This window comes from Corvus brachyrhynchos, unplaced genomic scaffold (genome assembly GCF_000691975.1).
Source record: "Corvus brachyrhynchos isolate BGI_N302 unplaced genomic scaffold, ASM69197v1 scaffold202, whole genome shotgun sequence".
Lineage (NCBI taxonomy): Eukaryota > Metazoa > Chordata > Aves > Passeriformes > Corvidae > Corvus > Corvus brachyrhynchos.
The window spans coordinates 6,814,055-6,841,677 of record NW_008238132.1 but is presented as its reverse complement, the minus strand read 5'-3'; the positions used below and the strand labels follow the sequence as shown (position 1 = coordinate 6,841,677).

Here is a 27,623-nt window from a genome sequence, read left to right as displayed (position 1 = left end):
GGGAAGGAGGGAGGGGAGAGGGGCGGCGGCGGTGCGCACACAGGACTGACCACCAGCAGCGAAAAAGAAGGTACTTTTATTGTCCACAGACTCTTAAAGGTACTTTGCTACATCGTTTTATGTATTTTCTATCAGACTATACAGGTTCGTCTTCATGGAGCCCGACGTTGTACAACCGTAAAGTGATATGTTTGGTAGTGTATCTATAGCGTTTTAAAAACTTTAGAGTTTCTCTTTTTCTTTTATTTATTTATTTTTGGAAAAAAGAAGGTACTTTTATTGTCCACAGACTCTTAAAGGTACTTTGCTACATCGTTTTATGTATTTTCTATCAGACTATACAGGTTCGTCTTCATGGAGCCCGACGTTGTACAACCGTAAAGTGATATGTTTGGTAGTGTATCTATAGCGTTTTAAAAACTTTAGAGTTTCTCTTTTTCTTTTATTTATTTATTTTTGGAATGTACAGTATATGAGGTAAAATTAATATTACATTAAAAACTGTCTTCAATGCAGTAATATGCACTGAGGCTCAAATGGCAAATACACTATTAAATGACTATCAAAAATAGGAGCTCATTTGAATTTTACTATGAAAAACCTAAGTCACTGCAGGTTACCTGCAGTAACAAATCTTACCGTTTTAGACATTCAACCGTAAGAAATCTCTGGGCTGTGACACGCAACCTCATCTGCACTGCCAAACATGGCACTTTTAAGAAGGTTCTAGAAAACATCAGTTATCGCGGTATCCTGTGGGAAGGTATCAGCCTATATGTACAAACGACAAATTCGAAATAAAATGTAAACATACAGTACATTTTAAAGACAGATCGTTCTCACCACGTGGAGGCCAAGTTCTTCGCCATTTCTTTTTTTTTTCTTTTAAAAAAACGAAACTCAGCAACATTATTCTACAGCACAGATCATTGGACGTATAAACAATTACAATACATGCCCGTTCTAACATAGAGAAATTCTTCAGAGATCTTCAAAGCACAAGACAGAGGTTCCTTTTTTTATTATTATTAAGACTGACAGAAGTGTTTAATACTATTAAAAATGCTAAACTGAACACAACTAGAAGTCATTAATGATTCACTATCTTGTAACTCAAATAAATTAAAAGTAGCTAATTACAAAGTGTATAACAAATAACGTAAGTGTGATGAGACAAGGTGGTTTTTTTTTAAAGATAGTTTCACTACAAGCTTTGTGTCACTGGCAATCATTGACATCTAGCAAGATGTTCAATGGGATACTTGTTAAAATTCAGTCTGGTCATTCAAGAACTCACAAATGCAAGCTCACAAAACATTGATGAGTTATGCAATTGCAAAGTGCTCTAATGCAACATTAACTACATGCAATCAACAATTTGGTACAGTATCCAAAGAGACATTACATTAAACATTAGGATCTCAAGAAAAAAGCAGCTTTAAGTTTTCTGGTGCAAATTACTACACTTCGTCTTCTGATTTGGTGCCCCAAAGAAAGAAAGAAGGAAAGAAAGAAAGGAAGGAAAAAAAAGGAAAGAAAGATAGAAACAAAACAAACAAACAAAGGCAGTGCTTATTTCTGGTGGATATGGCAAGTGAATGTTGGGGAAACAGCAAAAATTCAATAATGAATTTTATCTCAAAATTCTATTGACTAGCCAAAATCAGAGGGCACAGACATCTGTATAAACTGCATCCAATCAAAGGTCAACTTTGGAAATGTGTTTTTCAATTTAAATAATAAATCTAAGAAGTTCTTTCACACTCTCCCTTCTATATTCAGAAGAAGTAAAAGAGGCATTTTTGTAAGTAAACATCAAATCCTGGGGGTAAGATAAACCACTTGTGCCATCTCCTTGTAGTCTTTCGAAAACATCTACTTGCAGTGAAGAACTCCACATTTATCAGATATTAAGCTTCCTTCATGCATACTCTTCCATCCCGTTTATTATTTGCTGCCTGAGAAAAGCCCCTTCTGTTTTTCAGCATAAATCCTGCTTCCCAAATAATTAAGACAAATGAGGAGGTAGAAATACAGCGCTAAATTGCTTTCACAGCATCAGATTAATATTGTGTACAGCACAAGTTTGTTAGTGTAAGTTTTAAATGCAATCTACACATTCTTCCCTGTTATATTAGCAACCCTTAAAAGTGTGGGCTAGGAAATCATCTTTACACTTGTGTTTACAGGTCAAACCCTTTTTGTTAAACACTGCGTGCCTGCCCCATATCGAGTTTGTACTGCAAGAAGGCATATAAAGAAAAGATTATATTTCTGTGGCTTGCATTTTAGTAACATGAATCAGCCTATACCTACGAGTAAGCATTTTAAAGTGGCTGAGAAAGTTTGCATCAGTCCCAATGCCGGTGCTAAATGCCTGGTTTTGTAAAAGCAAGAGAACAGAATTACTTTTAGATTATGAGAAAGTAAAATGTAATGGGCAGCATTATAAAATAGATCTCTTTTCTTCACTTTATGACAAAGTACTGAATGATAACAGCAATCAGAATGGAAAAGATAGCAAAAAGTGCAAGGATGACAGCAGCACACACTTGGTCACTCTGTGACCATTGTGTCCTTGTGGTTTGCACAGTGTCCTTGTTGGTGCTTGCCGGTGGTTCAGTCCTCTGAGAGATGAATAGCACTGGGGTGCTGTAGGGGCCCACCAGGTCCTGGTGACCCGTGGCCTCTTGGCACTGGCGAATGGCACATGCGCGGAATCGGTATTCACAGTTCAGCTGGAGGCCTGTGTATCGGAATGACCAGTCTGGGCCCTTGTAAATCTGGCAATAAGGGGGAAAAAAAGGGATACATCAAGTAAAAGAGTCCTATATATACACACATATCTCAGTATGGTTGTGTTTACGGTGAAGGTAACTGTAAAAAGGACGGCAACTCACCAGTGTTCTCACCCATGCAAAGAAAAATGGACAAAAAGCTCAAACACGCAATTTAAATACCAGATAAAGTCTCCAGTCCTTTTGGTGAAACACAAAAACTATGCTTGCTTGTGTGGAATGATGAGTACACACCAAATAAACTCTGTCACAAGCCCCAGCGTTCAGGTGTTTTAGTGACCACTTAGAATTGGATGCAATATAAAATTTCCTATCGTGGGATTTTAGGCAGTTGACTCTGTATCAAACTAATTCATTAAGTCTAATCCAATCCAATGTATTTTGTTGTAGTTATCTGTATTTAAAATAATATGATTTATCTCAATAAACACTGTATCAGGGAAGCCACAAAAAGTCCTCTTTGTGATTCTTAATTTTATCATATTCCCAAGACAGCGATGACTTATGAGGGTGTTCTCCAAAGGTCTCTCAGTTGGCTGGTTAACATGAGTTCACAACATTTCAGCATGGAGTGCCTAATTCAGTGAACTCTAAATTCTGGTTTCCCAAATTAGTAAAATTTGCAGCTACGTGAAGGTTCTGTGAAAGCCAACAAAACCTCACAAGGGTGCACTTACAGGTACATCAATAGGTACTGAGGTATTAGGTGGGTAGCACAGTGCAATTTGATTTCTCTCTTCAAAACCCTTCACCTTCTCACCTCCAAATATCTGGATTTGCTTTATTTAACTGGTAGCATGATACAGAAATATCACATCATCAGGAGCTTTCACTACAGTTACCATATTGTTAGACAGTATTCTGAAAATGCAAACCAGAAATGTAAAGAAACAGGAAATCCCTTCTGATTCTGCTGTTTGAAGACCTCTTGCTGTGCCTGAGGCTAGTCATAGACTCAGAGTTCTCTGACAGACAGCTGAGCTTTACTGGAATCTATAACCTAGAGACTTTTCTTTCTGAGGCAGGGCAGGTCATCAGAAGTGCAGCTTCCTCAAAATTCTGCTAATTTGGATCTTGCATTTGGGAGTGAGCAAACAGGCCACTGACACACATCCTACTGCAGCTCCAGCTACACTAGCTGGCAGGGGTTACCATCCTCAGCTGCTTGCTCCCAGTGCCTTGCCAGAAGTTGCCTTCGCCTCAAATGTGTTTCCTGGGGTATTTATATGGTTGCTTCCTAACCCCTTTAAGATCTTTGACTGATGTATACAGCTCAAACAACACATTATTAACTTCTTTTGTTTGTAGCATGGAGGGAGCAATGACATGAGCAATTTGGATGATGGATCAGGAAGAAGGAGGAGAGGAGAGTGAAGTTTTGGCAGTGAAATAGCAGAAACAGCTTAGTGCAGACTTCCAGGCAGTTTATTTTTTGTTCACGTCAAATAAAATTGCCACCATCATGTCTAAGTGTCTTAAAGGCTGTTTTCATAGTGTTTACTTCTTGATTGTTCCAATTTTAATTTTTGCAAATTAGTCTTTTAATTTTATTCTGATTTACTATGCTAGACTGTTCTGCAGAGGCAAAAGCAATCACACACCTCAGTCTACTTTGTTATTGCCGTACTCAAAGAGCAAACTTTATTTTCTTGCCCAGCTCATTTGGCAGTACACACTGATCATCAAAGTGTGATTTGACTCCATGTCTAAAAGCAACACAGACCACGCCTTACATACCTAATGTTGCATTTACAACGTTGAAGTTACAAAAAAGAATATTCACATGGCAAGACAACAAACACCTCGGATTATGGTTCATCTTTTACTGAAAAATTTAACACATGGGCATAACAAACACAGTGCTACACTGAAAGTTACGAAACTATGAAGGCCTATAATCTACCAAAGCATAGGAAAAAAATTTAATATTGAACTATAATAAAATTATAATATACTAGAATTAACTGTCTCTGTTCTGGAAGGAAAGTTCATTGGCTTAATAGTATGAAACAGTTTTCAAGTCTAATTTCATGTCAAATATCAGGCAGTTTATAGGGAAGCAAAATTAGCACTAAAGCAGGATAATTTGTACCTTGGCATTTTGAACTGCTTCTTTGATCTTAGGTTCTCAAAGAGAATCCTTTGCCCCTTTTCTCCCCAGTCTCAATTCTGTACCATAGGTAAAAGGTTTCTTTTTGTCAGTTGTTCCATTAGTCGATGATTTCCTCACCACTTGAGGTGTCAAGCTGTATTTAGTGAGTATCAGTGTAACCCAGAGAGGCAGTAAAATTTAGTACAGCATCTCCTTTCTATGTGAGGATGAGTTTAGGCGACACTACTTTATATTATTTAGTAATAAAAAGTTAACATGGTGACGAAAACATACTGGAACACAATAAGCTTTACTAAATCTAAACTAATCTCAACCAATTTTACTAGCTATCACAAATAATAATTGAAGAAAACTACAATAACTTCAACATATCATACCTGTTTGAATTCTGAGTCTTTTCCAACCATGACCTGAAGACAGTAGATAACGGGATCACCCTTCATGGGCTGCAGAACCTCCCATGTGATTTCGCAAGTGTGATCGTTTATTCTCTCTATCCTTGGTGCTGAAGGAAGGAAGCATAAAAGTGACAGCTAGCTCTGCTTTCCCCATCACATACTGTCATATTCTAATGACCTGTAAAATTCTACATTCTGCCTCCTCTTTTGTCTCAGAGAAATAAAATATTCAGATTCAATTTTGTTCTTCCTGCAGTGTTTTCTGGAGCAACAACTGACAATTCATATAGGCCTCTCTTGCTAGTTTAGGTACCCAAGAAAAAGCAAGTAAAATTTGGTGACTGTAAGAGAGCATCATATACCAAAAAAACGCCGAACTGCAATGCTTAAAATTATTCTAAACATCCTAGGAATCATTTTCACCTTAACTTGCCCCTGTCCTGGCAAGCAGGAATTCTAAGTACAAACTTCTTACGTCAAAGAATGCATAAACCCAAGTCTTTCATTTTTGGAGTGAATATTTTAGGCAATTACATGAAAGGACCATTTTCCCACTATCCCTACCTGCACTTAAAAAGGGCTTAGTATTCTCAATATCCCAAATACAACATAATACCAAACCCAACCTGCTACCCTCCGACCCCCCAAATGAAAAAAGAAGCACCCTTACCTTTCAATGCAGCTGGAACAGATTTGGGAGTAGTGAAAATGTATTCTTGAGAAAGGGGACCTTCACCAGCTTCATTACATGCCTGAATACAAAATTTGTATGATGTTGACTCACTGAGTCTCTGAACTTTGTAGGTATGACACGGTCCTCTGTATAAGGATATAAACCTGAAAATGGAATGAGTAGTTGATTTTGAACACAGAAAAAGACTTCTGAAGCAGCTACACTATAGTCTTGAAATCTGTTCCATAATTTCCCAGAATCTAATGAAAAGCCCAGAAACACTTATTTCAGAGCTAAACAGTGTTCTGGCTACTATAAAACAATAAGCTCATTTTTATTTCTATTCCTATTTTATGCCAAATTTTTATTTCTCATGTCTTTGAAATAAAAATCTCTTGCACAAAGAACACTACAGATTAACTCTTACCAAAAATGCTCCTAAGCATCTTAAGAAACTATATTGCATTTGAAACAATGGGAAAGGACAGCAGTTGTGTCTCTCAGTGAGCTGCATTTTTTTTCCTTGGCCATGTACTCCTCCATCATCTTTAGCTTTTCAAAATTAGGTAACTAGATTTTAGCTTTTTGCCCCTTTACAACTCTCCCTTTACTACACTTAAAAAAAGTGTCATGGATCCAATTGCTTTTGTACACCATTGTTAGAAATAAGCTTATGCAGGAAGGCAGAGTAACTCTTGTAGTGCGCACCAAATCTCTTTCTGAGAGTTTTGTATACTGGCCACTCTCCTTCATGCTGCAATTCTTGCACAAACTGATCATGGCAGCTCTTGTTTGATTGTCAGTTTTGGTGGCCTCAGGACACAGCACAAATTTCTCTCTTCTGGCAGGGGTTGTCATCTACTTTGGCTTTTTCTTTTCCTTTAAAATTAAAAGAGATGGTACCTGCACATGACCTAGTTTTTGGTAATGGCAATGAATTTCTTTCCAGTTAAAGAGTCTAATTTATTTTCCTCCTTACAACACAGCAATTTCACATAATAGATCTCTTATCTTTTTGCCAGGCTAAAGCTACTCATCAGACATAGAACATTCTGTAGTAGTATGGCTCATTTTAATATTTAGGCAAGGGTTCTTGCTGTACCATCTCAGCTGACATTCTGATTTAACATGAGACAAGGGATCCCTTAAAATAATAATTTGTATTATTTTCCACTAAAATAATTGCATGTAAGGCAACAGTGAGTAAAGCATCCATCCCTTCCAATATTAAGTATAAAAATTCACTACACTGACTGGACTTGTTACTTAGAAAATATTTAATCAAAAGTGAGAGAGAAAAGTGTGCTAGTATGAAACACTGCATTAAATTCTTCATGTTGAACTGTAAGTAAAAAACAATGAAATTTTTAATCTTGTACTTCTCAGCACAGAACACTAGAGCCCTTCTTGCCTTGCCAGATGAGGCAACCTCCTACATTTGTTGTAAATTCAGCAAAGCGTATGGAATTTTGCCCTTTGCTGCCATCTCCCAAGCATCAGAGCTCAGCGACACTGGGCAGATTAAAGTGATGCTAAAACCAACCTTCCATTCTTATCCTCCATTTGAAGGTGGTACTGGATGGAGTCAGTCAATGCTTTTGCAGTTCCCTCTCCCCACTTCAGCTTGAGAGTCTGAGAACTGTATGCAGCACATTCCAGGCGAGGTGGATCCGGGGGGAGAGGCTTTGTTTTCAGTTTTATGGTGTGGCTGAAAGGACCTGCTCCGAGACTGTTTAGGGCTTGAATTCGTACTCTAGCATTTGGAAAAAGAAAGAATAAATTAATTTGAAATTAGGTCCTAAAAATAACTGGTCATATTCACTATTCTCATTAAAGAGAGAATAATGGTACTATCTACAATGAAGACTTTTATCAATATTATGCTTTGATAGACTGTCAAGAATATGCAGATGCGTTGCTTTCCTTACCACATTTTAAAGAGCTGGCTTGATTAAAAATAAAAATATTCAAAATAAATTCACATTAGTGAAAAGATGCAAAAGCTTTGTGAGTAACTTCAAGAGTGGTCCATCTTTCTGACTGTGCAGGCCTTGTACCGAAATTTTTGATAGCCACATTTGAGTGATGAGGAAGGTAAAAAAACCCACCCCAAAGAAGGGAAACTGTATCTGAGACTGTTTTATCAGGTGAATTCAAGGATGACTAACAGACATTTCTACAGACTTTTTTGAACAGATCCTATTCATGTGGAAATAAAGCGATAGTGCCCAGCCACCTCTCTTGCTGTTTCCACCAGTAACACATCTCTGGGTGCCTGCAAACACAGGCCCTCTTGGGTCTGCCTGCAAAATGAGAGGGGGAAACCAGAAGCTGCCAAATGACAAAAAGCTGAGGAAGCTATAGAACTTGATACTCAGGGAGAAGGTAGGGTTTTGTTTTTCTTCTTTGATACACCAAGGAAGACAATGCTGGCACCAGATTTGTAAGTAAGAATTAAAAGACTTAGCCCAGAAATTATTTCTGAAAAAGAAAAAGCAGAAAACAGAGGCTCTTTACATATCTCACAGGTAGCCACAGGGAGCAAAGTGTGTCTAATTTCGTTTTGCAGACTTAACATTTGCTTGTCCAAAATAGTATCTAGGTAACTGGAAAGAAGTAATCACAGTAATCAAATTATGAAACAGTCAACCACACAACTGCAAAATGTGGAAATGCAAATGTGTATGCAGGCTAAAGAATAAATATTTCTCCTTCACTACAGTAATATTTAACATTATGCTAATTTATTACAGCCCAGAACTAAGGTTTATATATGCAATTTTTTATTTGCACAAGGAGTTGACAGTGTATTCTATAAAAAAACTTATGTGGGTAGAAGTATAGACCTATCTCTGCAATAGAAGCTTCTCTTTTTCTCAGTCTATTGACACAGAGAGCAACAGATCTTCAGATTGCCACCATTATTGTTAAATAATTGTAAGTCACACAGAAACACTGTATTCTGACATAAAGCCATAAAACAGTAATTAAGGATTCAGAAAACTGCGTAGCCAGATGATATCCTAATCATACTGAAATCAGAGTGGGCTATAAGTCTGACTTCAGTGGAACTGCCATTCTCCTTTAACACTGAGGACATGTTTTTATATCGGACGTAGAATGCCTTCAGGCAAAAGTACTGATTTTTATGTTTGTATTTTTCAGTAACACTTAGACCAAACATAAAGGATGATTTCAGCAACTAAAATTCTTCAAAAGAGATGCATAGTTGACTGATTTTTTAAGTTGATACTCTTTATGCTGACTTCCACTTTTTCTGCAGATAAGGCCTTGCAAGTTGCAATGAGCTGTCATTAGATTGCTGGACATAGTCTTTCCTTGAATGGATTTTACTTTTTCAAACAGTGAAGCAACCAGTCCAAACCCAAGTATGAATCTGAATATGTAATGTGAATTCCGTTAAATTGACACATTAACCAGACAGATACAACAATACTACAATAAACTAACATAAATTATACTTGAAAGAAAATAAAAATAGCATGGCTCATCTATTTATGATGATCATCATTACGAAGCTTCTTTTTACTCCATGGCTGTGCACTAATGTGTCTCTGAGAATAATAATGTAGACATTAAAAAATACAAGGAAACAAAGCATCTGCTCTTGTGGAGGAAACAGTAGGCTGTCAAGTAGCTGTGCAACACATACCTGTAGGTAGTATCTGGCTGTAAGCCGTCTATAAAATAGGTCAGATCCTTCCCAACAGTTATTGGCTGCTTATCTCCAAAGTCTATGCTGTAGCCAAGGATTTCAGATCCATGGTCACAAGGTTCTTCCCAGCTTATAGCAAGGCATGTGGAAGGAGAATAGTGTGGACTTTCAACTTCATCTTCAGTTAGTCCACGAAGACACGTCACAACTGCAGGTACAGAGGCTGGAGTCATACATGCCACTACTTCACTGAAAGGGCCTGCACCTGCAACATTCACTGCCTGCAAATCCAAAGTAGACCATGTTTTTATGGCAGCGTCAATTCCTGTTTCCAGATTGCAATAACAATAGTTTTACATCTTTACCTGAACCCTGCAATAGTATATAGTGGCAGGCAAAAGCCCTTTCACTTCACAGCTGAGCCCAGGCCCACAATAGGAGATCTGCATGCATCCTTCCACACCGCCCCACTCCAGTCGATACTCCGTGACATCAGCTCCATTACTTACTGGTACCTTTAAAATGGATATCATAAATTAAAAGTTAAATTCACTGACTTAAGAAAAAAAAAAAAAATCAACCACACTCACCACATCTATATTTTTTTTTTGTTCCAGAGGAGTCTTACCCTCCCATTTCTTTGCTGATTTTTAATTTAGTACAATACAAATAACAAGCAGAATCTGATACAAACTTCAGGAAGTTCAATTAAGACAATGGCAAACACAAAGTCCTGGACTGGGACAAAAAAGTACAGACTGAGGAGCAACCTTACCAAAAAACCCCCTGTGTGTCCTGGTGAAAAAGCTGAATAAGAATCAGGAGTATGTGTCTGATGAAGGTGAACTATATATTGGTTGTATTAGCAAACGAGCAGCAAGAAGGGTAAAAGGAATAATGATTCCCCTCTACTCAGCACTGGTGAGGCTGCATCTCCAGTACCATGTCCTGTCCTGGGTTCCCCAAAAGGAGATGGACATTGACATAATGGAGTAAGTCCAGCGAAGGGTCATGAGGCAGGAGTGCAACGCACAACAAGAAGGTATAGCTTACTTGATAGCAAGGTGATACAGCTAAGGGGAGATCTTACTGCTGCCTTAAATTAAATTACTTACTGGCAGAGTACAAAGATTATGACAAAATTCTTCTTGAAGATGGCACAGGCCAAGACAAGAGTGATGACTTGCATTAAAGGGTATTTTGACTATACATAAACAATAAAAATCCTACAGAATGAGAGTTTACCCAGAGAGTTTTACTAGGCTGCAACATCTTCATTCTTGGAGATAAATAAAATTTCACTGGGAAAGGCCCTGAGAAACCTAACCTATTTGAATAGAAGGCTGAACTAAATGACATCTAGAGGTCTACTTGTGCCTTAATTACTGTGTGACTCTGTAAAACAGACATCTAACATCACTCAAATTAACTCTACTTGAATGTTTTAAGAGATTTTTTTAAAAAGGCTTTTCCTTATAGATATTTAAGAAGTGCTCCTCTGACATTCCTCCAGTAGGAAGTATGAACACTATTTTCCAGGTAAAACAGTTTAACTTTTTTTCTGTATAGTTCTGTAACTCAGATACTTCACCCCATCTCTAAGCCACTAAAAAGCAGTGTTTAAACAGTATTCCCAGAGAGAATCTTTCTTTTTACAAGTTTAATTTTTATCTACTGCATTTTTTTAATCAGATGTCTAAATACTATGGGTTTATAGGAAGTCTGTGAGGCTTTTGCTACATTATTACTGATGTAATTATATAAAATTAAATCAGATTATAAAACCAAGAAACACACAATAATCTATTGTATTATGTGGATACATCGTCTCTGAGGAACTATAACTACGTTAAAGAAAAATTTTAAGATGAGACTGCATCACTCAGAAATGCAGAGCAGCAGCTGTGTCAAAACTTTTAAACAAAAGAACACAGTAAGATCCAGTACCTGCAGCCTGTCAACTTACAGCTGCCTTATAATGGCATGATGAACGACTAAGGTTTCACCTATTGGATAATCGGGTAAGTATGCTTACAAATAAAGTGATAAAAATACAGTATTAGGCTTTTCAAGCTGAGCTCAAAAATGCATAAGACCATCCTATTAAGACAGGTGTTACCACGGCATTCTTACCTCCCATGACACCTGAGCACACGCAGCAGATCTGCACGCCACTTGAGGGGGCTTGCACTGATCTGGGGGTCCAGGGGCTGTAGTGATTTCACATTTTTCCGAGTAAGGTCCAAACTATTAAAAAGGGAGTTGATACAACTGAATTGTAAAAATAAAATTACTACTTTTTAAGTAACAGTTTACCATAGTAGGGACACGTAACAGCAACCTGAAACTTTGTATTACTTCTTTATAAAATAAATTTCTGTGGACTGTGGATTCAGGATTTATTTCCAGTATCTGACTATTCTCCAGAAGAGCTGTAAATTTTTCTTCACTCCAGCAAATGCAACGTGAATAAATTTGACAGTTCAAACTCTTGGGAAAACCAGGGAAGTACGACCCAAAGCCTTATTTTGAAGTTACATGATGGCTGCACTGAAACATAAACCAATTTGTACTGCCTATTTATACCTATTTAAAAGAAACAAAGGATTCATAAACTGCTGAGCTATGAACCATTCTTTGCAGGGTGGACAGAAGATAAAATTTAGGATAGTGCTTTAAAGCCTTAAGCTGCAGACCTCTCCACAAACAGTGTCAACTCATCCTGACAGTTTTTTATGAAATGTACGTTATTGAACAAATCAGGAGTTTGGGTACATAACTAAATAAAGGTTGTTATACAGCAACGATTGATTTAAACACATTTAATACTCAGAGGGAAGATAGTCTTGTATCTGATAGAACATGTACTCAGAAGTTAAACTAAATATAAAAATGGAGAGTCAGGAAACATTAATTATTATGTTCTGAACACCAACAGCTGTACAAATAAAGGTCAATTAATTACAAAGCTGTATACAGAAAACAATTTGCTACCTTACTTCACATGAGAATATTGAAGTTGTAACAGTGCTTTAATAAAGTACTTAGCATTTCCTAATGATTTCCTAATCCTACTATTCAGACAAAATACATAATTAGCTATTTTCTCTTCATCTAAAAATCCCTTTCATTATAAACTGATGTTTAACAGTCTGTTCCCACACAACAATAAGCTGTGTGAGTGAAATGACTCTACATTAGGAAATCCTCATTTTAAAATTACCATTAAATGCTTATTTTGAAATAAAAAATCCTTAATAGTGACTGCAGTCTCTGGAATGAATTTCATTTCAGACTTCCTCCTTACCCCAGCCTTGTTAGCTGCTCTCAGTCTGAAGCTGTACATCCTCCCTGGAAGAAGGCTGCCCACTGTGCACTCAACATCAGAACCCTGGTAAACCTCTCTGTGTTCATCAGTTTCTGCCTGAAACATTTCCAGACCATAACAGGCAATGGGTGAACCACCATCTACCTGAGGTGGTCCTAAAAATAAGAAAGAAAGAAAAGCTTATTTAATTTAACACATACCACATTTGTATCCCTTACAATCTCTAACACTTGTAATAGAATTACCCCAACGCAGCTGAATTTCCCTTGCTCTTGGTCTACCCTGTAGCCTTGGTGGCTGGCATGGACCAGGAACCACTGCTGGTGTCTGCACCAGTAGGGAATCAGATACCTACAAAAGAAAGAAAGATTAATGAAATTATCCAGGCCAAAACAAGAACTATCAGTTATGCCACAAGTAAAGGCAAATACCTGAGCCAGAAACAAGACCTTCCCCTTTTTTAATGACATCTTCAAATATGTGAAGATGCTGAAGTGATCTGGTATGTATTTCTCATAATATAAACCATGCCAAAATAATCATGCAATATGCAAAATTTGCTTTTGTATTTTGGTATATATGCAAGGAGTAGAATTAAAAACAGTGGTTAATTATCAGTACAAACCTAGTACAGATGCTTGAAATATGACTTATTCAACGTAAACTCATTCTCTTTCGCATCAAATTGCAGTTTAATGAGTTCTAAACCCTTACTCTAAGGGTTGTATACTTTCTGTGGGAGAACCTTTCAGAAAGCAAAAGTGGGCAGAAGTGTCAATCAGAAGAGATTAAAAAAAAAAGAGATTTCAGCTTTTTCATTGCTTAGCAATACTTAATGTGCAACAAGTTTCCACCTCAGATTTGAAGTTGGGGCAAAAATAGCCTAAGAACCTAACAACAAGCAGCAGACGGCATTGACTGTTCAGACAGAAGTGAGCAGAGACAATGAGGGGTTATTAGCTTCAGTGTGATACAGAAAAAATAGGAAGTTGGAAAGCCTTTAGGTTTACGGAAGAAATGAATCTCAGAGTCTCATTTCACAACAGGTTTCTAAGTATGTTCAAGAAAGAGTGGACTGGACAATCTGCTGCTCTTCAGTTTTCGTTTGAGTATATTGTTGCACTGATCAAATGCTGCTACTTAAAAAGCAGGAAGTTTCTCAGGACGCAGATGTTCATGAGAAGCTGCAGTAGAGTTAATTGCATCTTTCTTTACAGTTCTTCTGTTGATTTCTGACACCTTCAGAAAGTATCAGGACTTTCTAGAAGTTATTTTCTCTTTGGTACTCAATGTTTATTCTAAAATCATGGGGCTGTGGGGAAGTAGGTTGGAGAGTAAAAGTCTCCAAAGACTTGTGGTTTGGTGACTGGGAAAGCAGTGCAGCTGAGCCAGCATTGACGGAGTCCAGATTTATTCTTAAAACAAGGTGGCTGTAGTCAAGGTTATCTTTGCAGGAGACTTCTATGTGCAGGAAGAGCACAAACACTTCATGTTGTAAGGTGGGACAGGGTAGAAATGGCAAACACCAAGAATGCAAGGCTTTAAGATTTTTGTGAGAGCAGCTTGACAGTGACGCCTTGCTGGAAGTCTGCAGAGAGCCAGGGCTGGCTTTGTTACAGTCGTTGCTGAGAAGCGTGAGGAAATACAGCATGACATTTTGGCACTGGCAGCTGAACTACACCACAGAATTGACAGTGAACGCGTGTGTATGTAATGTGCATGTATAAAGGAGCTTAGTATGGCACAGCAAATTGTTTGGGAATACTGGAAAGTAGGGCAACGTAAACATTTTAATTGTGCTTGAGACAACATGGGAAGACACTACAGAGCATAACATAACCCTGTAAAGCCGGAGTGAAGACTCTTCCTCCCCTGCTTGCTGAGTTGACTTGGCTACTCAGACAAGGTACTCCATTGACTACAGGAAATACACTAAATTCATAGAATCACAGAATCTTCTGAGTTGGAAAGGATCCACAAGGATCGTCAAAGTCCAACTCCTCACTTCAAGACAGCCCCAAGAATCACACTGTGTGAGAGACTGTTGTCCAAATGCGTCCTGAACTCTGTTGTGCTTGGTGCTGTGACCACTTCCATGGGGAGCCTGTTCAAGTACCCTGCTTAAACTGCTGCATTGGGTTAGGCCTCAATAAATGACATTGTATCAATGTATCACATAGGAAAAGTATGTTTCTGTAAACAAGACAATCATGTTAAAAAAAATATAATATCAGAAAATAATATTCAGATATATTTCTTTAACAAATGAACGGAAACTTGATCCACTGTGCATCAACACTGGAACTTCCCTGAGTTTCTATTGATGGCTATTTTGTTAGGCACTTCTGCATAATATTTGCTTAAATAGCTACGAGACCAGATTTTCTGACATTGTATTTAATGAAAATATTAGCTGATATTACCGTGCTTTGTCCTCCGTCCCCAACGCAATATACACGTAACCGATAGGAAGAGCCCGGATTTAGTCGGTCACACACATGTTCCCTAGCGGCTCCGCTGTATATTGTATCCCACTTGTTTCCTGAAAGGTAAGGAATAAGTGTGCACTGAACCAAAGTGCAAATTTCCACACTTCAGTACCAGCCACAGCAGGTATCCTAACTTCACTAAGTAAGTGTGCCTGATGTTTATTAAAAAAACCAGAAATTGAGACTGCTTTGAATTTCCTGGAAGATCCTATAATTTCATAAAGGCAGTTTCCTAGGTGTAGATCTGCTGAAGTGAAATAGCTTCTTTATTTGGTATTTACCTTAACTAGAAGAGAACTTACTGGGTCAGCAAGCACATTCAACTCATAACCAAATAAACAGGAAAGATACAAAAGTAAAATTTTTCACAGAAACTTCAAATTACACTATCATTTTTCAGGCTGTAACTACACTTTACAATTGATGAAGTTTGTTCCTGCATTCCTGAATAGCCCAGCAGCATCTGAAATACTGATTCCATTATTTGCTACTCTTAAATCAGAAACTCTTTAGCATTCTCTCTCTCTTTTTAAGAGATTAAGCAGGGAACCTGGGGAATTTTAATTAAATCTCCAACAACTCAATACACTACAGAGTTTAGAGGGATGGGTATGAAATGTAATGCACAGCTCACTTAATTTGCAAGAAAGGCTTGGGTGCCCCATTCCAAAAGTGACTTAATGTGGACACTGACAGAGAGAGGAAAGCGACAAACTACGTATCTAAAGAACCACAGCTGAGAGCCCTGAGGGGGCTCCCATCATATCTGGGGACAGTGCTCTGTCCTAATCTGACACAGCACTGGAGAAGTTTAAACTTTCATTCTGAATGTGACTGTGTTTCTGAACTCAATAAGGCTACTTAAGAGGTCTAGATTTTTAAATAATTTAGCAAGATAGGTTTATGTCCAATTTAGAAATACTGTCAGTTTCCTTTCTGTATGAAAGAACAGAAAAGGAAATAACAGAAAGTTATCCCAGCTGCATCATTGTTCTCTTTTAATAGTGATAAATGGAGTTTTTCTTTCATCTGCCATGCAAACACCAAAGCTACATGTCCCTGTCTTCTTGCCCTAAAATGTCTGAAATGTGTCATTTCATTTCCAAACCTGAATACACCTAATTAGTAAGTTAAACAAAAAGCATCTCTTGTGTCACAGAATTTTGTGCCATCTTTCTTTTCTAAATCAGAGAAAAAGAACTTCTTGTATACAAGCATAAATGTGCCTCTATTTTCTTTTTGATGTCAGTCTCTGGCTAACTTTCCCTGTCATAATACACATTTTATTCTTCCCACATGCACACAGAGGCAGGAAAAAAACCCCACACAACTAAATGCCAATGTACAATTCTAATACTTACCACTTAAGCCTTCAGACATTTCCACAACATAGGTATTTATTGCTGCTCCCCCATTGTCTTTTGGTGGATCTATAAAAAACCAGCAATATTCCAACTAAGCAAGGGAAGTTAAATGGCTTTATAGCTTTTGGGGAGGATTTCCCAAAGGCAAAATCAACAGAAAGCTGGAGATGGGTGCTTATTTAGACCAAGAGCATCCTAGTCCAGGGCAGCAGCAAATCACTCCAAGTCCTGCTATGTGAAAGCCAGCTCTCAACTCTTCTGTACACTTTACATAGGAAAATGGACAAGGGAATCGCCCCTGGGAGATGCCAGAGCAAACATTTCAGTCTCAAGTGCTGTGGAAGGCTGCTTGATTATGGACTCAGGGACACAGACTCTAATGGTCCTGTAATTTGGACAGCAGAAAGGAAAAAGTATCATACGGATTTGTATATAAGGATGTTTCAAAATTATTTCAGGAAAGAATTTCAAAAACCTAAATATTTTGGGACAGAATAGAAGTCAGGAGCTCTACACTGAAAAATTCTCTCTTAACTTCTAACATATCACTAGAAATTGAATGCACTATCCTCCCTGGTACAGTATTCACATACAAGATACAAATCTACAGACCTTTCTTTGACATATAATCCTGCTTCTCAAAGATGATTTAGAAAATATCAAAATAAAAATAATGTGAAACAACATTTTGAACAAATATAAAGACAGCATCATACTCCAGCACAGAAGGGTACTCCTGCCTGAACATCACATTATGGAAGTGCTGGATGAAATGATGTTGGCTCTTAGGCAAGGGTTACGTATCATAAAACTCAAGCTAAGTAAAATGAGACTTATATGGCAGATAGCACTTCTTTGGTTGGAAGGAAATTACTCCAAATGAAAAATAAAATTGTCACATTAATTATCACATAGAAAGAGTATCCCTGTTCCAAATAAAGACCATTAAAAGTTTTATATATAAGTAGGTATTTTAGGTAGCTTTTGATATACAAATCAGGCATTTTTAATAACTTCATACATTATGCATCATACATAAAAGATCAAGTATCAGGTCCTGATGTAGCAAAGCACTCTGGGAAGATGCAAGACTGGACCTGCTGAGTACTCTTTATACTCTACAAGTAAATTTCTTATTATTGATGCTAAAGAATTAAACACACTATTAAATGGAAATAGGTAAGGAGTGACAATAAGTGTAATTTTTAACTGTTTGATTTTCTGCTAAAAAACTGCATCGCACAGTACTGTTTAACCTTCTCCTATTTTACAGCATAAGGCTAAAAATTCCTGAGCTTAAGGAAAAGTTTCTCAAGATCCTTAGCGAATAAAAATTTATCTACCAAAATCAAATACTTTGAAGATACAGGTTGAACTTCAATCTTTTCTTTCGATAAGAACCCAGAATGTCATGGCACCTACGTTTTGTCCCAGAGAAACTGAACTTCTTAGTACATCAATTAACCACACTTTTTAAAGTGTTGTAGTCCCTAACAGTCCCTATGTAGCAATAACAGTCCCTATGACAATTAGCATATTATTCTTCCCACATAATTAGTTACACTGGCACACTAAGTACTTTGAATCGGTATTTTTCCACAAAAATAGATCATAATGGCTCAGTTGACTGAAGTGTTAATGAAGTAAAACCCGACCTTCTGTATAAAAAATATCATATATATATGTGTGTGTGTGTATATATATATATACATATAAAATACAGAAGACATACTCTAAATAGAGCTGGACAACATTCTTACCCCAGATTATTTTAAAACTCTGTGCATGAATTTTTCCTTTCACTGTGGGTTTTGAAGGTACTCCAGGTTTGTCTGGACAAGTAATGTATTCCACTGTCTCACTTGGACTGCTTTTCCCTTCTGAGTTATAGGCAATGACCTGCAAATATATAAAAAATACTATCAATGCATTGGATAGTAGTATGCTATTCACTTTATGGTAAGGACAAATTAATTTATGTGTATATTTAGATGGATAAATACATAATAAATTACCACAAGAACTAAAATTATTATACCCATTAATTTTACATTTTCGTTAGTCCCATAGTTAAGACAATCACTATACTGAAAATAGAAATGCATGCAAATTGCCAGAAAAAAACCAATTCCTTAAAAAAATCCCTCTCATCGTAGCATAGTACCCTCTTTTACAGAAATACATTCAGAGACAAAAAAAGCATTTATATGGGAAAGTTGTATTAAAAACAGCAAAGGGGATATCAACTCTTCAATGCCAAGGATAATTATGGCAAAAGTTGTCATGAAAGTCACGTGAAGGTCAAGGGTAAATAGTGTTTAACCAACCTGAGTGCCTTTCATGATGAAACAACCTGCTCAACAAATGGGGGAGAGCTGTGGACATCATCTACCCTAATTTTAGTTTGACCTCCACAACACCTATTTACACAAGCTGGTTAAGATAGGGACAGAACAGATGGACCACAAGAAAACCTGACAAAACGCCAGGCTCAAAGGATGTTGGCTAATGGTTCGAAGGCAAATTAGCAGCTGCTCATGAATGGATCTCCTCAGCAGCCAATCCAATGTCAGATTCTACTGAATATCTTTAGAAGTGATCTGGATGACAGGAGTGAGTGATGCTCCCAGATTTGCATACAGCACCAAACTAGGAGAAGATAGATATATGCTGGAGGGAAGAGCCACCATACAGACTTTGATAGGCTGAAATATTGCATGAACAAGAACTGTATGAGCTTTGGACAAAGATACAGTCTTGCACCTCGGATGGAATAATCCCAGCACCAGTGCAGTCTGGGGTCTAACTCTAGCCAGCTTTTCTTTTTTCAGCTCTGCTGAGAAGACATTGGGATTCCAGTAGGAGGAAGCCAAATGAATCAGCAAAGCATCTTGGCAGTAGCAAAACCAAACTGGTTCATGGGCTGCATCAGCAAGAATTTACCCAGCAGAACAAAGGATTTAATTACATCACTTTACTCAGCACTTTTAAAACTATGCTTGGAATACTGTATCCAGTTTTGGTCCTTCCAGTTCAAGGGACACTGGGAGACTGGAAAGAGTTCAGAAGTGGGCCAGCACAATGATCAGAGGATTAAAGAACCTGACACAGGAAAAAAAGTTTTGTTTTATTCTGCCTGAGTAAGAAGTTGTTTCATTGGGAAGGATCTAATCACAGCCTTCCAATACCTAAGAGAGAGCTGCAGAAGAGATGAAGACAATGCCTTCCAAAGGATCTATGATGACAGGACAAGAGCCAGTGTGTTAGGGGAATTCTAGCTGGATATAAGAAAAGATATTAATTACCATTAGAACAAACTTCCCAAAGAAGTGGTTGACTCGCCCTTGTTGGAAATACTGAAATCTCAGCTCAACAGGGCTGGGACAGGGTTGAGTTGCCTAAGCTAAGGCCCTGCTTTCTACACAAATTTGACCCAGATGGTCACTAAAAAGCCCTTCCAAGCTAGACTTTTCTGTGAGTCTAGGAAAACAAATTCCTGCTAATCTTGACATTTCACTTTTTAGTTTAGTTTAGCAAAACGCTAAACTACCTAGTTAAAAAAAAAAAAAAAAGGAAAAAAGAAAGAGTTTTTTTTTGGCTTTTAGATCTATTTTAAAAATGAGCAGAATCGAAATGACAGCAGTTAGTACAGACTGAGAAGAGGAAATGCAAGCTAACATGTCTCTCAGACATTAAGTCTCCCGATCCAGTTTACAAGATTAGTAATCATCTGGTTGTCTTTGTGCCCTTACAAATGACGTTAAACAGGCAGTTAGCATTTACGTATTATAATAAGGTTTCGAATGGTTATAAAGCTTCTTTCAAAAGCCTTAAAGAATATTACTACTAATTAAGTCTTTCCCCTGTATAATAAAAATTAAAGACCTGATTAACATAACATTTGTTTCTCCTTTACGCCCCATGAATGAGCAAACAGAGACTTCTGTTTATTGTTTTGCTAATAAAAACAGGGTATAAACATTGGGGTTTTTTATTTTAATGAGAAACTTAGGATGTTTAAGTAACTATACACTTACTAGTTAATGACGATGATTAATCTGTAATATTACTTTCAAAGGAAGACTATGATCAAGTCTTGCAGAAGCTAGTTTCAAGGCAATTAGCTATTCTTCAGTTCATGTGTAGCCATAATAGTGCTAGAAACATACTGTATATTTTAAATTATTTAAATACTAAGTTATGCAAAAACCCCAACAAAATCATATTCAGAAGTGCAAAATAACATCCAAAAAGAAGTACTTACATGCTTTAGTGTTAACTCAAAACAAATCAACCAACCCTTGAACTATTACCTTTCATATTGCAAAGAGAAGCTGTTCTTCAACAGTTCCCAATTGTTCCTTGAGAAATAGTATTTTAGGTGTATGCGTGACAACAGCTATCAACATTTTTCACTTGCAGACAGATGAGGTCACTTCTGACTGTGCCTCAAGTTGCACCAGGGGAAGTTTAAATTGAATATTAGGAAAAAATCCTTCACAGAAAGAGCAGTCAAGCATTGGCAAAGTTGCCCGGGGAAGTGGTTGAGTCACCATGCCTGGAGGTATTTCAAAGATGCGCAGATGGGTTGCTTAGGGACATGGTTCAGTGCTGGGTTAACAGTTGGACTTGATCTTATAGGTCTTTTCCAACCTAAATGATACTGTGATCCATACTGTGGGACATTTCTTTAGCTTTATTCCAAAACCTGAGCAACTATTCAGGAGTGACTTAAAACATAGAAAAGCCCAGGTTGGAAGGGACCTGAAAGATCATCTGGTCCAACCCTTCAGGGAAAAGTGAGCCTAGACGAGATTATCTAACACCCTTTCCAGTCATATCTTGAAATCATCCAGTGATGGGGACCCCACCACATTTCTGGGGAGGTTGTTCCAGTGATTACTTGATCTCACTGTGGAATATTTCTTTCCTACACCAAGATGAAACCCCATCCAGTGCAACTTGCAACTCTTGCCCCTTGTCATCTCTAGATGGCTCCTTGTGAAGGGAGAACCTCCCTCCTCTCTGTAGTCAGGCTTTAAGTACTGGAGAACTGTGATGATTGTCCCTCTGAGCCTTCTCCAAGGAGAAAATATGTAATTCCTTTAAACTTTCATTACAGGGCAGGTTTTCCAGCCCTTTAATAATTTTTGTTACCCTCCTTTGGACCATCTCCCAGTCTGCCTGTCTTTTGTGAATTGTGTGGATCAGAACTGGACACAGTTCTCCAGGTGTAACCTGACACAAGCTGAATACAGGGAAGATCTCTATCTCTGCTAGCGATGCCACTGCAGAATCAGCCCAGGATCCAGTTTGCCTGAAGGTCCCTTTCAGCAATGCTGCTCCTAGCCTATAGTGGGCTCCTTGGTTATTCCAGACAGGTGCAGAACTCTGCACTTGTCTCTCTTAAACTTCATACTGTTTTTGCTACCTCACTCTTCTAGCCTGTCCAGGTGTTTCTGTAAGATCATTTTGCCTTCTGATGTGTTCATCTGGCCACTCAGTGCAGTGTGACCAGAAAACTTGGTGAGCGTGCTTTTAATCCCATTGTCAAGATCAGTTGTGCAAATGAACATCATGGGGCCTCCTATCCTCAGGAGTTCCTAATTCAGACAGGCTGCCAGCCTGATTAGAAACCATTGATCACCACCCTCTGAGTGGGGCCTGTTAGCATACTACCTATCCAGTTCGTGCCTTGCCAATTTGGCCAGGGAGAAGGCTGTGAGAAACTGTTGAATGCTTGCTGAAGTTCAGGTAAAGAACATCCACTGATCTCCTTGGGCCAACTGGAAGAGTTACCTTGATGTAGGACATGATCAGGCTAGTCAGGCATAATTTACTTTTGGTGTAGGCTTTTCCCAATTGCCTGCTTTGTGTGGCATGTCACATTTCCTAGGAAGACTTTCCATTTCTTTTCCAGGAACTGAAGTAAGATTAATAGGCCCATAGTTCCCTGGGTCCTTCTTGTAGATGGGGGGTATTACATTCACCTCTTCCAGACATCAGGGATATCCCCTGACCTGCATCACTTTTCAAATGCTATAGATAGGGGTCCTGCAGCAATGTCAGCCACTCCTCTCAACATCCAGAAGTGAACTGAGCCCTTCTAAGAGACCAAACCCCAGCCTTGTCACAGCTACCTTATCCTGTAATCTGGGGTCCAGTTATGCTGGTAAAGGCAGAGGCAAAGAAGGTGTTTAGAACCTCTGCTTTATTGGCATTATTTAGTAACTTGCTTCTTTGCCCTGTTTAAGAATGGCCTCTGTATGTCTTCCCTGTGCTTCTACTTCTCACATATCTGAAGAGGCCTTTTATGTCATTCTTGTTATCTTTGGCCAATTTCAGTTCTAGCTGATCCTAGCCTTCCTGACTTTAACTCTGCCTGTCCTGGCAAAGTTCTTGTAGACCTTGATGGCTATTTGATCACCTTCCCATGGCCAGTATGCTTCTGTTTAGCTTTTAACCACACCCAAAAGCTCATAGGTAGGGCAGAGTTCTTCCTGAACTAAAAGTTCAGCCCTCAAGACATATTAGAATGAGCTCAGCACCATAGTAATATGGATGACTTACTAACAATTTTTTTTTTATCAAGGCTGCTCCTTACCCCAACACCTTTATTGTGTTTACTATCAAAGAACCCATAGCTACACTAAGTAATATCACCCACGTATATGAAACAAACCAGCCAAATAAAAAACCCCAGCTGTTAAGAACACGTACTTATGACTTGGAATTTCAAGATATTTGCAGCTGTGTTACGCGCTTGCAGAGGTTCTTAATCCTTCTGCAGAAACAATAACGCAGGTATTCAGCCAACAGTTTTAAGAAATTGAAATTTTAAGAAACTGGCATCAAATTCAGTCTTCCTTAAAAAAAGGCTCTCCCCACTTCTGAGTCAATCTCAAGCTAGTCTGGTACCCAAACATATAAAAAAAATCTTACCCTAAATTTATATTTTGTACTACGCCTCAAATTCTTCACCGTGTAGGTAAGATCGTCACCATCATATTTTGGCTTGAAACCATATCCCTGCAGAATTAAATAGGATTATTTGAAACATTATCTTTGCAGACCAGAGGATCTAACATATTTCATACAAATAAATTACTATTTCAAACTGTAATTGTTATGCTTCTCTGACAAAGTAATAAGTGCACCTTCATTGTGTAAACACAAAAATTTTTTATGAAGAGGTGTGAATTCATTAACCGTTTTCCAATCAGGAGAGAAGAACAGTAAGAAAGACATATACAGTGTCACTGGAAATTTTACCTAACACTTTCAATGATAGAGCAGTACTGATTTTAAAACAAATGTTAGTCTGAAATCTGAACATCTAGAGGGACCACACTTCATGATGCAATTGCTTTGATCCAGGTCTTATAAAGCTTAGCTTTCACACAGAAGTTCACAAAGTTATAAGCCATTTAAAAGTCTTTGCAGGAATGGGGCTTAACAACACTAAACACAATTAAAAGAAGAAATCTAGGTGGACTGGTCACAGCAATGACAAGTCATTAGCTTATTTTCAGAAAAGACAGTTCCTTGTAGAATATTCTAGCAAAAATAATCATCGCTACACTTAAAACAATAATGTATCAAACATACTGAGAATAAGTATTCTAAACTTACTGAGTTCTCATCCTCCATCTCTAATATATATGAGATTCCTTCATCTGATGGTGTTCCTGAGGGTTTTGTCCACTGAAGGGATAACCAAGTAACTCCAGCATTAATCAGCAAAGGACTTGCTGGTGTGGTTGGGGCAGTGCCTGAGGTATGATACAGGACTTCTTCACTAAAATCACTGTTTAAAACAGACAGTATGTAAACTAACTAGACACAATAATTAATATCTAAAAACCAAAATTCTTACTAAACACGGCTATGACAGTTTCTTGGACATATGCACAATGGGAAATTGCAAGCTGTTACAAGCAAACAACTTAACTTGCCCATGAGTCTGTCAGTAACAAAACATCTGAACAAGGTTAACATGTTCATAATTGAAAGACTCCTTTGTATGATATAATTACAATGTTTTGCTAACCAAAATGTTTTGCTTTTTCGTATTAACTCAGTATTCTAAAACACTAAAGCTCTAAATGCAGTAATATACTAATAACACAGTGTCCTTCCTTTTCAAAGTGAACACATGAAGGCATAAAAACATTTAGCAAGACCTCAAAACAAACTTCGCTTATGTGTTCCCAGCTTACTTTGAAGTACATTTTCTCTAGTGATTGAGAAAATAATAGAGTAATAGTCTAATTCAATGGTGAGCTACTTTAAGAGCTGATAAAATGAAAGTCTTATTGCAGAAAAAGAAGTAGAGTGTATTCCAGTGAATCTCCTAACAAAACTGTTATCCTTATCTGATTTAGATTAGATACACATTGTGGTGAAAATACAAATAAACTACATAAAAAGGCCTACTGTGAAACAATGTAAAAGTCAGTAAACAGGTACTATGCTTGCACAGATGGTCTGACACACATGCAGCTAGACTAAAAAGCCCCACCTGATCTCAGCTGGCTTTGCTGCTTCTACATCAAATCTGAAGAATCACTTACAAGCCTAAAGCTAGTCTAGTTTTTTTAACTATATGAAACTAATGACAAAGATGTAATTTTGAACCCGACTTGCCTTAAAAATCTCAATAAAAAGATAATTTCACTTTCTCTCTTACTCAACCTGTATTATAGTGATGCATATGTTATAAATTTTGGTCTGCACTGAGGTGTTTTTGGCATTTAAAGGAAAAAATCTTACAGACAACATGTTATCAAGAGTGTTGATAGCACAGAAACAGACATACTGTCTGTGAGGACAGAGATGTGAAGCAAGATGGGAAAAAGTACAAAACAAGAGAGAACTCTTAAATTTGTGAGAATAGTAATTTTTTTCCTGACAGAAGTCACAAGCAGGAAAATTACTGGAATGGACATTATGTGATATCTACAATATATTTACTAAAAAAAGATCAGCATTTTATAGGTAGCATGGAGAAAGCATGAACAGAGGCTAGATACAAGTAGTATGTCTAGCTGTATTCAAAACAAACTATTAAAGGAGTCACCTTAAAAGTAGATATAAGGTAAAAACCCCCACATAAAAATATTTAATCTCTAAACTTGATTGAACCACTCCAAAATACACTGAAATAAACTAAAAGAGTTCCAGCCATAGCCATATTTGAATGACTATTAAACAATTCCCTCAGAAGTACAATACTATCTATTTTTGAAAATAAATTTTATTTTTCCAGTTTTCTTTAACCACTGTTTCATGTAGGTTAGAATTAAATTTAAAAATGAGTAACTCAGAGATAAAATATCTGTTCTTTTTGGTAAAATTATTTAGACAAAATTCTGTCTCCGGATGCCTAATGTTCTCAACGTTCTTCATAAGGGATAAACAGGCACTCTACACTAATAAATACTATTTCAAGAGACTTCTTAATTAAATAATACCATGAAGACAATAAAGCACATCTTCACAAGGCTATGAAATATTGATTTAAAAATCTATTCAGTGTGATTAGTTTAAGAAGGGTACTTAACTGATTAGTGTCTTCAAAGCTTACGCTGGAGGAATCTGTAATATGTGTAGCTATTCCTAGAGGGTACATTTATACTCAGATGTAAAAAGGGAACAGGAAGAGAGCCCAAGCACTGGACCCTGCTTAACTGCCAGCTCCCTCCCTGTCTTTACTTTTAACAGTTCCAACTAAATCTCATCAAGACAAAGTCCAGGAGCAGCTCAAGAGAATAATTAATTCCAGGAACATCATCCAGAAGGCAGTAATGTAATAAAGACTATTGGAACACACCAAAAGTCATTCTAGTCCACTATAGTGTCCACTGACAGTAGCACAAAGCAGGTGGTTAAGGAAAAACAAAGGAACAGGCACTTTATGCAATGCATTCCCTGAGTACTCTCCAAAGACTCCCAACACATGCCTCAGATCTCCTGAGCCAGCTGTATTTTTCACATACTTAATAGTCTGCATAAAGTTCCTTCTGCCCAGCATGAATTATGACCCTGGGTCTGGCTCCCTACTCTTTACACTGCTCTTCAACACAAGCAGCCACTGTTGTTTCTTCTTCCACAGCTGCACCTTCTTCTGCCAGTTGAAGGACACACAACACACATCCTCTATTTCGTGCTATAAGATCACCACTCTACTGAGCTGCAGCACAGTGTTCATAATATTTGAATTAAAAAACAAACACAAAATAGCAATTTTAGGCTGACTGTGAGGGAAACCCTATTTTTATGCGCCACAGGACCTCAGGGTCCAAGTACTACTAGGCAGTGTGGACACCAGGAGTCTGCTCTAGAGCAGATGAGCTCTGGTGGTGTGATTGTTAGCCAGGTGCATCTGCTTTGCCTGATGACCAAGAAGCACATTCAAGAACTAAGGTACCCAGTAGTGCAAGCATAACTTGAGAAAACATTTTTTTTCCCCAAGTTCTTACTTATATTCTCCACTGAAGTTAGATGTCATTCAGTCAAAAATTCAAAACAAAGTTTGGTGCTCTATAACTTCTGAAAAGTAGTAATTAAAAGCATGAACCACGTATCTTTAGCACTTATAGTAAGCTTTAGAACTTCAAAAGAATTCATTGATACAGTAATGTCATATTCTGTCTATTTCCAAGGGTAACAGGAGACTAACAGACACCTTAGATGAAGGGACAGTACCCCAGCACACAGGCTATCTGCAAAAAGAATAACCCAATCACACACTGTGAGTTAACTAAGCAGTTGGACTAGATCAC

The 27,623-nt window shown here is 37.7% G+C and overlaps 2 protein-coding genes across 10 annotated transcripts in view; one reads left to right on the top strand and one right to left on the bottom strand.

Moving 5' to 3' along the window:
- Nucleotides 1-27,623, top strand: part of LOC103615159 (RCC1 and BTB domain-containing protein 2) — a 468,828-nt gene that overhangs the window by 176,458 nt on the left and 264,747 nt on the right. The window lies entirely within an intron of this gene.
- Nucleotides 58-27,623, bottom strand: part of FNDC3A (fibronectin type III domain containing 3A) — a 112,075-nt gene continuing 84,509 nt past the window's right edge. For all 4 annotated transcript variants that reach the window (XM_008633177.2, XM_017733611.1, XM_017733612.1 and 1 more), the window contains 14 exons: nucleotides 24,472-24,646; nucleotides 23,782-23,868; nucleotides 18,600-18,738; nucleotides 16,837-16,905; nucleotides 15,410-15,528; nucleotides 13,232-13,337; nucleotides 12,966-13,141; nucleotides 11,792-11,905; nucleotides 10,024-10,173; nucleotides 9,656-9,939; nucleotides 7,526-7,735; nucleotides 5,980-6,146; nucleotides 5,289-5,416; nucleotides 58-2,783 (listed from right to left, as the gene is read on the bottom strand). In XM_008633177.2, the coding sequence (XP_008631399.1) occupies nucleotides 2,469-2,783; nucleotides 5,289-5,416; nucleotides 5,980-6,146; nucleotides 7,526-7,735; nucleotides 9,656-9,939; nucleotides 10,024-10,173; nucleotides 11,792-11,905; nucleotides 12,966-13,141; nucleotides 13,232-13,337; nucleotides 15,410-15,528; nucleotides 16,837-16,905; nucleotides 18,600-18,738; nucleotides 23,782-23,868; nucleotides 24,472-24,646 (2,239 nt within the window). In that variant the 3' untranslated portion in view covers nucleotides 58-2,468. The remainder of the gene's footprint in view (nucleotides 2,784-5,288; nucleotides 5,417-5,979; nucleotides 6,147-7,525; nucleotides 7,736-9,655; nucleotides 9,940-10,023; nucleotides 10,174-11,791; nucleotides 11,906-12,965; nucleotides 13,142-13,231; nucleotides 13,338-15,409; nucleotides 15,529-16,836; nucleotides 16,906-18,599; nucleotides 18,739-23,781; nucleotides 23,869-24,471; nucleotides 24,647-27,623) is intronic.